This window comes from Babylonia areolata, chromosome 2 (assembly GCF_041734735.1).
Source record: "Babylonia areolata isolate BAREFJ2019XMU chromosome 2, ASM4173473v1, whole genome shotgun sequence".
Classification (NCBI taxonomy): domain Eukaryota; kingdom Metazoa; phylum Mollusca; class Gastropoda; order Neogastropoda; family Buccinidae; genus Babylonia; species Babylonia areolata.
This window is the reverse complement of record NC_134877.1, coordinates 9,708,499-9,726,529: the sequence shown is the minus strand read 5'-3', so window position 1 is coordinate 9,726,529 and position 18,031 is coordinate 9,708,499. Positions and strand designations below refer to the sequence as shown.

Genomic DNA, 18,031 nt, shown 5'->3' with positions numbered 1-18,031 from the left:
ATTATGCCATTGCAAGTAGACTTAACAGAGAAGAAGACCAAGAGTACCAAGTATCTGTTTTTCTTGCTGTTTTTGGACCTGATGCATGTGAAATATTTGACAATCTCAAGTTTGATAAGGAAAATGACAAAAACGATCTCAAAAAAGTCATGGAGAAATTGCAAGATTTCTTTGTGGGAGACACACATGAAGCTTTTGAATCGTATAAATTTCACCTCAGAAAGCAGGAGACATCAAAGTCAATCGAAGCATACATTGTAGCACTCAGAAAGCTGGCAAAAATGTGCAACTTTGATAAACTTGAAGAAAGACTTATCAGGGATCAAGTGGTTGTAGGAGTAAGAGAAGAAGGTTTGAGACAAAAACTCTTGGAAGACAAACAACTGACATTAGATAAGTGCATATCAGTTGGAAGGGCATATGAAAGTTCCAAACAACAGCTGCAGTCAATGTCAGGTGAAGGTGATTTGTCACAAGTGCAACGCCTGTTCAGAAAGAAACAAGGAAACAGCATGAACTCAAACCAGAGTGAAAAACGTCAACAGCAAAATTCTTCAAGAAATTGCATAAGATGTGGAAAATACCCATCACATAGTCAGCAAGAACGCCCAGCTAAGGAAGCAGAATGCAGAAAATGCAACATGAAAGGTCATTATGCAGTCATGTGCAGAACAAAGGTGGATGTGAAATATCTTGAAGATGAAGATGGCAAAATACTTGGCACAGTCACAGAAGAATCAGCAGTGTGTGGTGCTGTGAACTGGCATGCTGATATTCAGGTTACTACCAAGAAACATAGTCATTCTGTAAATTTCAGAATAGACACTGGTGCAGATGTGACAGTAGTACCTGATAAGTTCTTCAAGAAGAACTCGCCACTGATTCAGAAGACTGACAAGAAATTGTTTGGGCCTGGCCAGAACAAAATCAACGTGATTGGCAGAGTCCATGCTACCTTAGCAGTAGGTAAAGCATCATCAGAGCAAGAACTCTATGTTGTAGGTGATCTGAAGGAGCCACTTTTGGGGAGGCCTGCAATTAAAGCACTGAAACTGATTGAAAGGGTCAACTCTGTAGACAAAGACCATGAATACAAGCAAGAATTCCCAGAGCTGTTTACAGGCCTAGGGAGAATGAAGAATGTCTACACAATCAGACTGCAAGAAAATGCTCAACCATTTGCAATCTCAACACCCCGCACACTACCCCTTCCCATGAAAGAAAAAGTTCAAGAAGAACTGAAGGAATTGGAGGAACAGGATATCATCTGCCCAGTGGAGACACCCACTGACTGGTGCGCACCAGTCGTAGCAGTACCAAAACCAAAGGGGAAAGTGCGACTGTGCATCGACTTCACAAAGCTCAATGAAAGAGTGCGTTGAGAGAACTTTCCACTACCCACAACAGATGAACTGCTAGCCCAACTGGATGGTGCCACTGTGTTCACTTAATTGGACTGCAACAGTGGATTTCACCAAATACCGCTTCACCCAGACAGTCAGGAGCTAACTACCTTCATTACACCGTTTGGGCGATACTGTTACAAATGTCTGCCGTTTGGTATCAGCTCAGGACCAGAGGTTTTTCACCAAGAGATGACACGCATCCTCGAAGGAATACCTGGAGTCATCTGTGACATCGACGATGTTCTTGTCTTCGGGAGAAATCAGCAAGAACACGATGATCGACTGAAGCTTGTTCTACAGAAGATGAAGGAAGCTGGTGTCACACTCAATGAGAAATGCAAGTTCTCACAGGACTCAGTGAAATTCCTGGGCCACATGATCTCCAAAGAAGGAATCCAGATGGATCTGGAAAAAGTGCAAGCCATTTCCAACTTCCCAAGACCAGCAAACATATCAGAATTGCGCCGGTTCTTGGGAATGGTGAACCATGTTGAAAAATTTGCATCACACCTGGCTGACACAGCAAAACCACTGAGAGATCTGCTCAAAAAAGAGACGGATTGGATTTGGGAAGAGCCACAAGAGAAAGCCTTCCAAACAGTGAAAAAGCAGCTGAGCTCAACGCCGGTGCTTGCACACTACAGTCCATACAAGCCAACAAAAGTCTCAGTAGACGCATCATCATACGGATTAGGTGGCGTACTACTTCAGAAAGAAGAAAATGACTGGAAGCCAGTATTCTACGCCTCAAGATCTCTCACACCAACTGAACAAAGGTACACACAAGTGGAAAAAGAAGCCTTGGCAGTGACTTGGAACTGTGAAAAATTTCAAGACTACCTGTTAGGACTGTCAAAATTCACAGTTGAAACAGACCACAAACCACTGTTGGCAATGCTGAAAACCAAGATGCTTGATGAACTGACCCCAAGGATACAGAGGTTCCGCATGCGCCTGATGCAGTTTTCATACAACATGATCTACACTGCAGGAAAAAAACCTGTTGACCGCAGACACGCTGTCAAGGGCTCCTGGATCTGAACCAGCTGAACAGGAAACCTGAATGGAAGACGAGACAAACGCCTTTGTCGGTGTTCTCATCGACAGCATTCCTGCAAGTGATGCAAGGCTGGAAGAGGTTAGAAAGAAGCAATGCTCTGACAAAATCTGCAGTCAAGTCATGAACTTTTGCAAATTAGATCACTCGCCTGAAACAGCGAAAAAGGACGTCAATCTGCGACAATACTGGTTTGTACGCCAAGATTTGACAGTTCAGCAAGGCTTGTTGCTGTTCCAGAGTTGTCTGGTGATACCGGCTGAGCTGCAAGAAGAAATAGTTCACCAAGGACATCAAGGAGTGGTGAAATGCAGGGCATTAGCTTGAAGTTGTGTGTGGTGGCCAGGACTCTCAAAGAAAATCGAAGAAGTCGTTGGTACCTGTGCAACATGTGAGAAAGAAAGAAAACTTCCACCAGAACCTCTACAGCCAACCAAGACCCCAGACTACCCATGGCAGAAGATAGCTATGGACTTGTTCGAACTGAATGGACACACGTATCTCATAGTAGTTGACTACTATTCTCAGTGGATAGAGACTGTGCATCTGAAGCAGACTACATCAGTAGCTGTCATTGAACACTGCAAATCCATCTTTACAAGATTTGGAATTCCAGAAATAGTTCTATCTGACAAGTCCACAGTTCAACTCACGAGAATTCCTGAAATTCTCACAGGACTACACCTTCACTCATCTGACTAGTAGTCCCTATCATCCACAAGGGAACGGTGAAGCAGAAAGGGCTGTTCAAACTGTGAAAAATCTCCTGAGGAAGTCTACTGACCCTTACATTGCCCTTCTCAACTACCGTACAACTCCTCTTCAAAATGGCTACAGTCCGGCAGAACTGATGAGCCGAAAACTCAGAAACTGTGTGCCTACAATGCCCAGTCAACACATTCCCTTCAAACCAGAAGTTGAGAAATTCAGGATGAAGGATGAACAATTCAGGAACCAGCAGAAACATTACCATGATCTGCGACACAGAGTGAAAGAAGCCCCACAACTCTCAAATGGACAACCTGTGTGGGTGAAGACTCCAACAACCAAAGAAGCAGTTGTGGTCAAAAACGTTGTTGTTCAGACTGAACAAGGTCCTCAGCGCAGAAACTTGTCGAAGAAGTTGGAACCAGAAAGCAATGCAGCCTGCAACGCCAAGAGCGACAGCAATTCTTCCACAGCAAAACCTGGAGACTCGCGTTGAAATGAACAGTGAAGAGCTTGCTGAAGAAAGGACTACCCCACAACTCCATCAACCAGAGGAGAGGCCTGACAACCCGCCCTTGGAACTGAAGGGTCAAAAGACAATATACACAAAGTCAGGACGAAAAGTGAAAACGCCTCAAAGACTTGATTTGTGAAGAACAGAAGGATCAAAAGACAATGTACACAAAGTCAGGACGAAAAGTGAATTGAGTTAACTGTTGAAGTTTAGAGATAAGTGTTTCTGCAAAACAATTTTTAGAATGAGGTTTTAGAATTTTCCAAAGACTAACTGAAAAACAAACAATGCTTGTGGATGTTTAAAAGCAAAGTTAAATCTAATGCATGCTTTCTGCTAAGAAAGGGAGATGTAGAGTTATGTCCCCTTCCTGGTGCATACGCAGGGTGACTTGGTTACAAAGACAACCATCAACAAAAACTTTTGGAGTCTACTCTGGCCGCTCACGGACATCACAGAGGGCAGGTCAAGGCGTAATAACCTCATCTTCTACGGACTGACGAGGAAGGAGAACGAAACCTCTGAGGATTGCGAAGCCTTCCTGAAGGACATGATCACTATATAAACTGGAGATCACCAATGATACTGACTTTGATCGTGCACATCGTTTAAGCTCAAAACCTAATGCTCCGATGATTGTGAGGTGCACTTTCTTCAGAGACAAAACAAGAATTCTGAAGGCGAAAATGAAAACTAAACTAAAAGGATCCAACATCTTCATCAGGGAAGATTTCTCTTCACGAGTTAGAGACACCCGATGCAAGCTGACGTCGCATCTGAAAGAAAAGAAGAAAGAAGGTTGCAGAGCGACAATGGTCTATGACCATTTGGTGGCAGACGGGGAAAGGTATGGTCTTGATGACGCAGAAAACCATACTGAACTAAAATAATGGTCCGGCCGGCCTTGTAGTGACTCTAGCCAACAAAGTGTGACTTACCGAAAAAACAGTCCAGGGCATTCATTTCATTCAGGAACAGTAGCTGAGTCGCCACCGGTCCAAACACACCTGGCTGTTTTTCAGATGGGACAGTTGTTGTGCATGAGCTTTCGTTGTGTAAGGAACGTGCTGCACGTGATTTGTCAATGAAAGGACAATGTGCATCAGTTGTTTGCATGAACTCAGATCACAGCAATGGCACTGTTAACGGACATGACACACTGTCTGACAGTGAACATGCTGAACTGGAAAACGGCCAAGGTGATGCTATTTTTGGTGAAGACAGTGGAGCAAACATTGATGATGATGATGAATCTTATGATTATGTTAATAAAGATGTATTGTTTTCCTTTATTCACTGGAATGTCCAAGGACTGTTTTCCAAATTAGAAAATCCAGACTTTACAAACTTTTTATTTTCATATGATTTTGTATGTTTAGTCGAAACTTTTCATGAATACATCCAACCCGATAAATTTCCTGGCTTTACTGTGTTCAGCCAACCTGCTGTTAAGCTTTCAACACAGGGCAGACGTTCTGGTGGAGTTATATGTTTGGTTAAGAAAGAATATGTAAAAAAGATAGACATGGAACACAAAAACATTCTTTTACTCATTACTGACAAACCATTGTTTGACCTTGATAAAGATGTGTTGTATGTCTGTATGTATGTACAGCCAGAGGGTTCTCCATTTTACCCACATTCTGACATTGAAAATGGAATTATGAATCTGGAAGATTGTCTTAGTGAATGCCTAATGACCTTTGGAGATGTCTTTATTTTACTTTCTGGAGATTTAAACAGTAGAATAACAAATATTTCGCAGGACATCAAACCAAATCATGGCAGACAGTTCAATACCAGCCAGCCAATTTATCATGAACGATCCTCACAGGATAAATGCATTAACTCTTATGGTAAATGTTTGTTGAATGCGGGCACTGCTCTGAATTTGTACATTCTCAATGGTGTGTGTTATGGTGATGTTGATGGACACTACACAAATATTACTGATTCGGGTAGTAGGGTAGTTAATTATTTTATTATGTCAAGTGATTTATTTTATTTTCTGTGTGACCGTTGTAATTTGAATGTAGTAGAAAGAATTGATTCAGTCCATCTTCCTCTTCAATTGTCAATACGTTTTCCAAAAGAAAACTACACCTCTCTACATACATTCGAAAAGCCTTGTATTTTTGAGAAATTTGTTTGGAATGATGCACATGCTGAGTTGTATACACAAGAGATGTATTCGGAACAGACCAGTATATGTTTGAATGCTGCAGTTGCTATGATTGATGCTGATGTTAATGAAGCTCTTTCCATGTTTAATGAATGTATTCGACGTATGGCAACATGTATGTTAAAACAATTTTCTGTTAACAATAAGAAATCACAGGATTGGCTTGACTTTGAATGCAAGATCAAAAGAAAAGCTGTCAGAAGATTACTAAACAAATGTCGATGTACGCAAGATGCATATGATCATAGTGAGTATTGTATAGCCAGATGTGAGTATAAGAATTTACTGCGAAGGAAGAAGAAAATGTTTAATGATAATCTTTTAAATGTTTTAATTCAATCAGTTTACACCCAATAGGAATTTTGGAATAATGTTAAAAAAATACCTTGTAAACATAGACAAGTATGGAATAGTATAACAGCAGATGAGTGGTACCACCATTTTAAAACACTGCTTGAACAGGAAACCGATTCAAATGATATGGCAGGTAATAGTGCGGAAAATGATGATTATTTCTATGATTTTAATCGCCCGATATCGCGTATTCAATTGGCATTATTTTGCTGCATGCGGCTTGTCTGTATTGTATTCTTACATTCTGTGTACTCGATTCAACTCGGCACCCTCGATTCGTTCGTTTTTCCCTACCTCTAAGTCGATCCTGTCTTTCCTTTCTCTGTTGGGGGTTGGATTTTCGCTGGGTGCCTAAGCGTGGGTTCCATGCCTCGTGTGCCATACCACGAAGGCAGGGATCATGATGCTGGGACTGAGACTCGGCAAGAGACTCTCCCAGGCCCGGAGCTCATGATTCCTCCCGATACGGACCGCAGCAATGCATCTTTAGACGCTGATCATGAAGGGGACCGGGGGGAAAGAGGTATGAGCGTCGCCTCCCGAGGTGTCCCAGCACGAGGCAGGGAGAAGGGGGAGTGGCAAGTCCTCTCCTGGCTTAATAGCCAAAAAAAGCGTAAGACGAGACAGAGCGTAAACCTGACAAGATGGCGTGGAGAGCCTTGGCCAAAGGAATGATTCAGCGCTTATAGATGTTAGAGGCGTTTGATTGGCTGAGAGCGGACCGGGCCAAGACTGCTCGTCTTTTCACTGTTAGCCGCGCGAAATTTGGCCAAGCAGAGCAAACCGATAGGCCTAGTTTGCATCAGTTTGACATGGTACAGTATATGACACCAAAGTTACAAACTGTGCTAAAGGTGTCAGACAGGAGGCGTTTGTAGCCCTGTTTTATTTTCCTTATTTATAAACGAATTAGCTGTTGATGTGATTAGAAACAGACGACATGGTGCAACTTTTTCGCTTGATACCTTTGAAATGTTTATACTGTTACTGGCTGACAATGTTATTTTGATATCTGAACCTGTTGTTGGGTTGCAAAATCAGTTACGCAGTTTACAAAATGCAGCTCTTATGTTAGATTTAAAGGTTAACTTAAATAAAAGTAATATTCCTGTTTTTAGGAAAGGAGGATATTTGGCTGCTAGGGAACGATGGACATACAATGGTATTGTAATGCCTGTTGTTAATATCTGTAAGTATCTTGGTATCTATTTTTCAACCAAATTAAGTTTTACAGCAGCCTGTAAAGATTTAGCCAGTCGAGGGAAGAATGCTCTGTTATGTATTTTGCAAAAGTTGTACATGCTAAATAATAATTCATTAGAAATCTTATTGAAAATTTTTGATGCAAAAGTACAACCTATTATACAGTATGGCGCAGAACTATGGTGACTGGAAAAAGCTGCTGAACATTGTGAAAAAATACATTTGTTTGCTCTGAAGCGCTTTTTAGGAGTAGATAAATGAATACCAAATGATTTTATTTATGGCGAAACCAACAGATATCCAATTGTGATAAATACGTTGAGTATGCTTTACGAGGCAGCCTATTTTCTTCCATATATACAAGCTTTAGCCAAATGTATTTTATACATCTCGATGCTGCAGGCAAAAATAACTAGGCAACTAATGTAAGAACATGTTTATCTAAATTTGGATATGGGCATGTTTGGTTTAGTCAAAGCATAGGGAATGTTGAATTGTTTATTCATGACTTTCACCAAAGACTAATAGATTGTAATTGGCAGAACTGGCAAAACCATGTTCAGACAAGTGAAAGGTTTCAAACGTACTCTGCTCACTGGGACTTTGCATTTCGTCAGACCATATCTATCTCTAAATTTGAATCGTGCTGTTATCCAAATTATGTCAAAGTTTTGACTTGGTGTGTCAGATATTCATGTTCATCATTATAGGTATAAAACCCAAACCTATCAAAACTTAACATGCCCACTTGGTGGACACTGCGAAGAAGAAGAAGTACATTTTGTCCTAGTATGCCCCGTGATTCAGAGTTTAAGACAACAGTTTATCCCAGAAAAATATTATAGGCAGCCTACTCTTCCGTTTTACTATGCTAATGTCTTTAACAAATCAGAAGGTAGTAAAAAATCTATGTGTATTTTTGTATCGAGCATTTAAAATAAGAAAGACACTGTGCTCATAACAGGCTGTTTACCAATATTTTTTGTGTGACGGTATAATTATGTTGTTACATACCCCTTTGTTTAGGGGCCTTGGCCTATAATGAATAAACCATTCATTCATTCGATTCATTCATTCTCTCTCTCTCTCTCTCTCTCTCTCTCTCTATATATATATATATATATCATATACATTTATGTGTGCATGTGCATTTGTGTGTGTGTGTGTGTGTGCAGGAGCACACAAACATATGGATTCACTCACTCACACACACACACACATGCACACTCACTCACACACCACACCACACACACTCATACACCACACACATTCACTCACAAACCACACCACACTCACTGCCCTCTCCCCCCCACATACCACACACATTCACACTCACCCCCACAATCCCCATTGACCCCCACATACACACACTACCACACCACACCACACACCACACACACACACACACACACACACACACACACACACACACACAAGCACTTACACAACTCATCAGGAACGCCTACTCCATCATATTCCAAACAGCTGTATACGTTCATACTGAAATGAAACAAATAGATCAAGCATGAATGTGACATTGTTGGTTGTTGTTTTTTTCCAATAAGGGGAAAATAACTACGATTTTTTTTGTAAAAAACAAACCAAACAAACAACAAAAAAACCATTTTGTTTTGAACAACTGAAAAGAAGAAAATTCACATCTGTGTATCTCATGGGTGGAAATGGTACTAAAATACTCAAAGTTCCTGTAATCCATGTCAGCATTCAGAGGGTTATGGAAACAAGAACATACTCAGCAAGCAGTAAAAAAGATGGTGGTTCTGGACCACCCCGATGTAAGCCCCCAAACTGCCCTAGGTCCCTCTTAAACATAGAAACATAGAATAGAATATGTCTTTATTACCAAGTGTACCGGGGTCACAAGTAATATTGGGGGGGATAGTACATAACAAGGTACGAACATAAATCGAAAATCATACACAAACACAGATGCAGTAGAAATTAGGATACATACAAGTGCATATCAATATAAAAACTTGTGCATACTCACACATGCACACACTGCACACACACACACACACACACACATGCATGCACGCACACGCATGCACACACACACACACAAACTCTCTCTCTCTCTCACACACACGTTTGAACAGAAGCCACATATTACATGTGGATGGGGCTGGTGACTAGATCTTCAGGCAGATGGTTGTTGATTGCACAATTCTAGTTATACTGGATTTGTTCAAGAGACAGGGCACTGACTGCTTTCGGGTAAAAGCTATTGGCGAAGCGATTGGTTTTCATCCTTATAATTGTGTACCGTCGACCAGAGGGGAGCATCTCGAAAATCCCAAAAGCTGGATGTGATTCATCCTGGCTGATTGATTTTGCTTTTTTGAGGAGCCGCTTATAATATATGTCTTCTAGAGAAGGTAGATCAGCGCCGGTAATTCTGTTTAGGGCTGCGACTTCCGCCTTGGAAATGTTTCCATACCAAACAGTAATAGCGAAAGTACAGACATGTATACATACAAATAGACTTGTGTTTGTCCCCCTGGGGTACTGGCTCATCTTGATTTAAGCCTCCAAATTGTCATATACTCCTTATATGTATATTGAAAAAAAATAAAAAACCATACCATTAAGGCCCATGTGTAAAGTCAAAGCCAACACGGAGCCAACATGTCATGTTTGGCAAAATCTTTAATCCATTAGCAAAGGTGATGTGTCGAGAGGGAGAGGAGCCAGTGAGTAAAGGAGAGAGAGAGAAAGAGAGAGAGAGAAAGAGAGAGAGAGAGAGAGAGAGTGTGAATGTGTACCGTGCTTCTCTTTCAGTCAATATAACTGTGTGTGAAACCATCATGTATGTGTAACATATGTTGCATGGTCTTGTAAGTGTTCAAACATGCTATTGTGAAAAAGACAGATTAAAAATATGAGGAAAAAAAAGAGTATGAAAAAAAAAGAAAGAAAGAAAAGACAACAGAAAGGAGAAAAATGATGAAGGAAGGAACAAAAAACGAAAAGAAAAAAACAAAAAACAAAAAAACAAAAAAAAAAACAGAAAAAAAGGGAGAAAAAAAGAGAGAAAGAGCCTTCCAGGGATGGTCAAACTATCCTGCTCATTTGCAGCACTTTTACGCATCCTCTGATTTCTCCTTTAAAAAAAACAACAACAACACCCCCCCTCCCCCCCAAAAAAAATCTCTCTGACTGGTTTACCACCACACAAATCCTTCATCTTACTGACAACTTTTTGGTTATGGGTATTATACATGCGGTGGTCCTTAGGGAAGTCACTGTTGTCATACAAATCATGATCCATCTCTACATAGAAGTCCCCCATAAACACTTCAAAAATAAATGAATCTATGTAAGTACAACACAGCTTACAGCAACACTATGCATCTTCTTGTAAAGATTATAGTACAGATCAAACATCAGGTGTTTAGAGAGGTCAAGATTGGTCACATGCCGCTATAGACTGGTTTATTCAGTAACACCATTTGTTTTCTATTATGGATCACGAGCAGGGTTGGGTTTAAAAATTATAATGCAGATGAAACATCAGGTGTTTAGAGAGGTCAAGAATGGTCACTTGCCGATATAGATTGGTTTAGGTCGCTGTTGTCATACAAATCATGATCCATCTCTGCATAGAAGTCCCCCATAAACACCTCAAAAATAAATGAGTCTATGTAAGTATAACACAGCTTACAGCAACACAATATATCTTCTTGTAAAGATTATAGTACAGATCAAACATCAGGTGTTTAGAACGGTCAAGAATGGTCACATGCCACTATAGACTGGTTTATTCAGTAACACCATTTGTTTTCTATTATGAATTGCAAGCAGGGTTGGGTTTCTTCTTTGACATACAAAATGTATAGTATATTATATGATTTATAAACAAGAGGGGTTTATAGATCAGAATGGATTAGTAGCATACACTACATTTGAGTTGAAATGGGATTTGAATGGGCTTGGTAATCACAGACATTTTTGAATAAAGATTATGTTGCAGTTTTATTACTGCTTTTAAAGATAATTCTGATAAGATATGGATTGAATCATTACAACAAAACACAAAATGTATGCTTTATAAACACTATAAAAAAGAATTAAAAAGAGAGAAAAATATACTGGTCAATTACCTACTAAAACAGGGCAGTTACATGGCATTCCATGAGAATAACATATTTGGAAAAAATGTGACATGAATACTGTTGGTGATGAATTTCATTTTCTTGTGGAGTGTCCAAACTTTTCTGATATTCGTAAAACAAATTGTTACCTGATAAACATATATGTCCAAAGTCTGCATTTTCATTTTGTAAATCATTTTCTGCAAGCAAACAGGTTCTTCTTATACTTTGTAAATTTATAAGGACTTGAAATGTTGCACAGGATATGTTCATGCAGAAGGAATGTTACCCTCATTTTACCTTAACTGACGCAAACGTTGTGATAATCCTAGTTGTGTTCCTGATTATGCAGTTTTCTGATATCCCCCATGCCCCAGTAGGAAAGGTTAAATACATACCAAATCTTAAAAACCGTGTGTGTGTGTGTGTGTGTGCGTGTGTGTGTGTGTTCTTTTGCTTAACGTCTATCCACATTTGGGATTTTAGACGAAAATCCATTATCTCACCCCTTTCCCTGTTCCTCTCTCCTCAATTAGCATTTAAATAAATAAAAAAATTAAAAAATAAATAAATAAAAGGAAGAAGACAATAAATTAAATTAAATAAACTAACTAGTCAACCAGTAGAATCACAACAAAGAGCCAGTTGGGCTCAAAATTAAACTCTGAACAATTTCAAATACATGTTGATTATCATGTAAGACATTTTTAATGGAATCAGATGGAACTGCAGATTTTGTAAAGGACACAGGTAAAATTAAAATTAAAAATATTGCTTAGAGCCCAGCCGACCATGAAGGCCATATCAGGGCTATCCACCATTCAAAGTTTGATCACCGCAGATGGGCCACCCCAATGTTTTCAGCTTTCTACTGCACTGTGATCACTCCATGATAAAAATTTCACAACTTTTGTACTAAGCATATACTATATTAAATACTATTAAAAATATTTATTTCTTTTAAATATTGCAATATTGTCCACGGAGGGACATCACGGAACAACGTTCTCAATGAATCTGCTGTAAAAAAAACCCCGTCATGTGTCATAAAAGTCCCAACAATCAATCAGAATATGTTGCACAGTGAGTGGTTCATCACACGGAATACACCAAGGAGCCTCTTCTCCTTTCAGGAGGTAGGAATGTGTGATGTATGTATGACCTGTATGAAGTCGGCACAGCACTGTCATTTCTTTTCGATTCACCACAGCCATAGGCAGAGTCTCTTGAAGATTTGGTCGTATTTTAAATAATTTGTTATCTATTTGTTCATTCATTTCTTTCTGCCAGAGATCTTTAGTATACCGATGAACTTTGGGTTTAAAATCAGTAAAAGGAATATAAAACTTACATTGTTTCTCTCTAACAGCACTCTTAGCCAGATTATCTGCTATTTCGTTCCCTTGAATGCCCACATGACCGGGCACCCAAGCCAGAATGATTACAAAACCATTTCTTTTAAGATGGGTAAACAAACTGAAGAATTCTCGAAGTTTGGGATGATCAATATTACGATGAGCTATTGCCTCCAAAGAAGAAAGCGAGTCAGAAAAAACAACAAATTTACGATTAGATGATTGCAATATAGCATTTATTGCTAGATTTAAAGCAGTTAGCTCTGCAGTAAACACAGAACTGTCTGACAGAATATGTTTCGCGAGTCTTTGGGAGGGAGAAGTCAGACAAAAAGCAGAAGCAGCCACTCCCTCCTCAGATTTTGAGCCATCCGTAAAAATTTTCTGATATAATGGATATTTCTGGCAGAGTTCGGAAAACAACTTTTTATAGACCAGTGAACTGGTACAGTCTTTCTTGAAGATGGTGAGATCAAATAAGACTTCAGGAGTTTCAAAAGTCCATGGAGGTTCCTCAGGAATTTTAAATTCAGTATCTATTAATGTAGGATCAATTTGGGCTTCTTGAATGTATTGAAGCATTCGGATTCCCAATGGAGGTGTACACTTTGGGTTGTTATCAAATCTGGATTTAAACTTTGGTTTATAAATACTGTTGTGAGCTGGGTTTTCTACTTCAGAAACTAATTTAAGGTAGTAGTTCATAGAAAGTTTCAGTCTACGATTTGAAAGAGATGGCTCTCCAGCTTCTGCATATAAACTATGTACCGGTGTAGTACGGAAAGCTCCCAAACAGTGTCGGAGTCCCTGTCGGCGACCCATGATGATCGTGTACACCAAGGGAAAGGACTCGGGACACAGGTAAATATGGTTTTAACTGTTCACATTTATAGATGATATGCACAGGGGTAATTTCATTGCCACACATGCAAGTCACATTTGAAGTATATTTTGTTTTTATGGCATCCAGTCGTAGTCTGTATATTAGACTGGTGAGCCTTCTGCTACTGTGATGTCTTTTTGTTTTAAAAGAAAACATGCGATCATTTTTTCGCGAGCTATTGTCAGTATTTTCTCTGTCAGGATCAGACTCCTGTTTTAGTTTACTGACATGGTTCCAGCAAGTTTTCTCCAGCAGAAAATAACCTTCTTGTAATGAATATGGAATACAAATTTCTATGGCATTGTAAATGTTCATTGCACCTTTTTTCGCACAACGATCCACCCACTCATTTCCAACAAAAATTAATCTTTGTACCACAGATGGTCAAAACATGAATTATATGACGAATTTCTGTTACAAGTTCTCCTCTTGTCTTCAAATTAAAAGATTTTAACGCTTGTAATACAGATTTTGAATCGACACAAAATAACACTTGAAATATGGTAATGGGAAGATCTAGTAAGTGATTCAATCACATTAATATAGCCATAAGTTCTGCTGTGAATATTGAAAATGTTTTACCAATATGATAGTACTTCTCTACTTTTAATGACGGAATAATAAATGCTGCCCCTGCCTGATTGTTATCAAGTACTGAACCATCTGTATACACTTAAAGGTGATTTGGGTAATTCTCTTGAATGTGAGATTTAACAAAAGCAGGGAGAGCAGGGCCTTCAGTTTTCTTTAAATCCAGGTAATTAATGTCAAATGTTGCGTTGTTCATCTCCCATTTAGGTATTGTCGTGTATGATAACCGGGGGGCAGTTTGATTTGGGTTCACTCCTGATGTTTTAAATATGCCAGAGGTATAAGTACCTAGAGTCATGAGGGAGTGAATAGACTGTGCTCTTTTAGGGAAATGAAGGTTTGATTTTAAACTGATCTCGGCAATATTTGATTTTTGAACTGCAGTACTTCTCAAGATATATCTAGCTGATGCAATTTCATCTGTTCTTCAAAGGGTAATACTTTAACTTCTGTGTATGTTTTTAAAGTTGAAGAATGAACTGGAACACCAATAGCTAGCTTTTTTGCTTTACTATCCACAATTTGTAATTTCTTTAACATGTATTTTGGTGCAGAAAAGAATACCTCTTGTGCATAGGTTAGCTTAGAGCGTACTGACAATGTTGCTATGTGGATAAATACAGAGGTATCCTGACCCCAGTGTTGCCTGCTAACAATCTTTAATAAGTTGAGGCTTTTTCCAGCCTTTGTCAAGAGGTATTCCAAGTGTATATTCCATGTCAGTTTTTATGTGAGATATACGCCAAGGATTTTTACTACTTGTTTGTAATCTATCACTGACCCATCTATTTTAAAAATGGGCAGTGTGTCTGGGTTATAACCAGGATTAAACAGAATCATGCATGACTTTTCTGGCTGCAGAGTCAATCCATTTTCTGACATAAAGTTAGTCAGCTTATTTAGTTCTTCTTGATACAGCCTCTTTGCATAATTTATCGATCTGAGAGGTTGTTTTTTTTTCATTGTTAGTTTCATCCATATGCATATATCGTCTGCATATTGTACCTTTTCAACATTATTTGATAAATACTGTGGAAGATTGTGAGTTAAGATGTTGAAAAGTATTGGTGCGATTACCGATCCTTGTGGGATTCCCATGCTAAGTGATCTGGAGTATTTCTTACCTTTGTTTTGATTTACTCTATTGCTTAAAAAAGCTTTTAAATAATTAAACATGTTACCTGATAAACCATTTGATTTTATTTCATAGAGTAATCTTGAATGCCATACTTGGTCATATGCTTTTTTTTTTTATGTCAAAGAAGGTGGCTAGCACATTTTTTCTACGAGCAAATTGATGTTTTATCTGGTTAGTGATTTTATGTGGTCAACTGCTGTTCTCCCTTTTCTAAAACCTGCTTGGTTAAGTGGAATTACTTTTTTTTTTCCTACAGCACGGCAGTTTACCCTCTTTCAAATCTGACGATTAAGTTCAACTGTTCTTTGGCACTACTAAAGCTGGCTTGTGCCAGACCTTTGTACCACTCACGGCCTCTTTCTCCCTTTCCGCCGCTTCTTTCCCATGCTTTCGCACTGTGCTGTTGTGTGTGTATTGAGCGGGCATGCTGTGTTTAGTGGTGTTAAAACTGATGTAATTTTTGACATCAAGTTTTCAGAAACTAGATATTTCTACATTTTGTTGTTTAATGTGTCTTGTGTAAGCTGGAAAAATTTGGGACAAAATCAGGTCTGTGAGTAAAGATTTTACTTATTATTTCAAGTGTGTGTAACTGATGTGTGCTGGGGTTCACTGAGCCAGCCAGTGAAGATCCCGTGCGCGAGTTTTCTCACCCGCGGTGCACTGGTGAGTGTTGATGCTGACACGCTTGGGAGAGGGAGGGGTGGCTGGGGCCGGGGGCATAATATTTCTTTGGCTTTAATCTGAGACCGTATATTATTTAATGATAATAACAATACAAATAATAATAATAAAGTGGTGTAAGTTGTTGAAGTAACAGATGGTTGTATGTCATTTGGAATAATGATGAAGAAGTAGAATAAATACGTTACTGTTGTAGCAAATAATTGTTTGTATATCAGCGTTACTTATGTATAAATGGAGATAAGTCGTAGAATCAATTAGTCATAGCAACAAGCAGTTGTCTGTCATTCTTATTGTGGAAAGTAGTAGTTGTTTCAACAAGTACTTGTTTGTCGATATTATCTGTTTTGTTCGTGTTGGTTTTATTTTGGGGGTTGATGCCATCCGAGATGGATCAAAGTCATCATTCACTATCTGAACATTTAGAGCGTTTAAATTCCTTATGCAGACTGTGTGGGAGAAGGTCCAAGAGATCAGAAAAAGATAGGAGCAAACAACAGAAAACATGTGTCAGTGTTGCTTCAGAAATCAACATGCACTCAAACTCGATCTGTGCTTCTTGTTTCACAAAGCTACAATTTCTACCAAAACGTGAAAACGCATCCACAACAATAGCCCGCACATCAGCAGATATTGAAACAATGTCATATTTGTGGTGTCACTTTGACCCCAGTGTCCCAGCCAGCCAGTGTGCAGCTTGTTCACATTTTCAACAGCAGAGCAAAGGCAGACGACCAGAGAAAAAACCAAAAAAAAGTTTCAGTTTAAGACCAAGCCCCCAACCAGACCACCAGCCTGTTCAAGACGTTTCCTTTTCTGACACCTTGGATTCTACTTCAACGCCAGTTAAACATTTTAAAGTTGCACCTAAACGGCTTAGGCGAGTTCACTCTTGTGTAGATAAAGCACTGTCTCCATTCAAAAATCACATTCTGAGGCCTTTGAGTCGTCTGAAGGCACCATTGACAAAACTAGAGGAAAGGTATTTCACAAAATGTGCCTACATTAAGCTGTCAGAGTCCAGAGATAGAATGACCATCAAGTGCCAAACTGGTGGACAACCACTCATCTTCCAAAAAATAAGGAAACCCCGGAAAAGATCATCAGAGGCCCCAACACCACTGAGAAAAAAGAAAGCAAAAGTTATGAACAAAATCCGGCTGAATGTATCTGGAGACACGGAGCAAGATGCAGCCAAGCAACAGGGCACAGAACTGAAGACAGCAGGCAAGGCACGGAAACAACTGGTCCTTAGTGAGGCCCAATGTGGCCCAGTGTCTGTAACAGCAGAAGAAGGTGCAGCAGCGCGTTCAATACTGGGCATCAGTTTGACAAAATACAGAATGCTGAAATGTCTCTACAGAAGGCTTGGGGTACATTACGCCAGTGAAAAGAAAGAAAAAGCAGCACAACTGAAAGCACAGCATGCAGGAGTAGAAGGCCAGATGAGAACTCTAGAAATCTGGAATAAGGATGCAAAGGAGATGGAGCTGGTTCCAACACCTTGTGCAGGAATCAAGAATGTCCCAGATTATGTCACCAAATTGCTGGATGATTATGACAGTCAAGGTCGACTGTCATGGCATGATGGCAGCATTCCAGAGGACGAAATTTGGATTAAGATTGGCGGTGATCATGGTGGTGGGTCATTCAAACTGATGCTCCAAGTAGCAAACCTAGTCAATGCCAATTCAAAGTTCAATACTAGCGTCTTTAATATTGCTGAATGCAAAGACACTCCAAAGAACCTGAGAACTTGAGACCATGCAGTGGAGAGGCAAACAAACATGCGTTTTTGTCTTCGGGGATTATGAATTCTTGACCAAACTGTATGGCTTGTC

The 18,031-nt window shown here is 39.5% G+C and overlaps 1 protein-coding gene across 7 annotated transcripts in view; it reads right to left on the bottom strand.

Moving 5' to 3' along the window:
* LOC143297290 (integrin alpha-8-like) overlaps nucleotides 1–18,031 on the bottom strand; it is a 222,186-nt gene that overhangs the window by 63,034 nt on the left and 141,121 nt on the right. For all 7 annotated transcript variants that reach the window (XM_076609611.1, XM_076609596.1, XM_076609563.1 and 4 more), the window contains exon 18: nucleotides 8,869–8,924. In XM_076609611.1, the coding sequence (XP_076465726.1) occupies nucleotides 8,869–8,924 (56 nt within the window). The remainder of the gene's footprint in view (nucleotides 1–8,868; nucleotides 8,925–18,031) is intronic.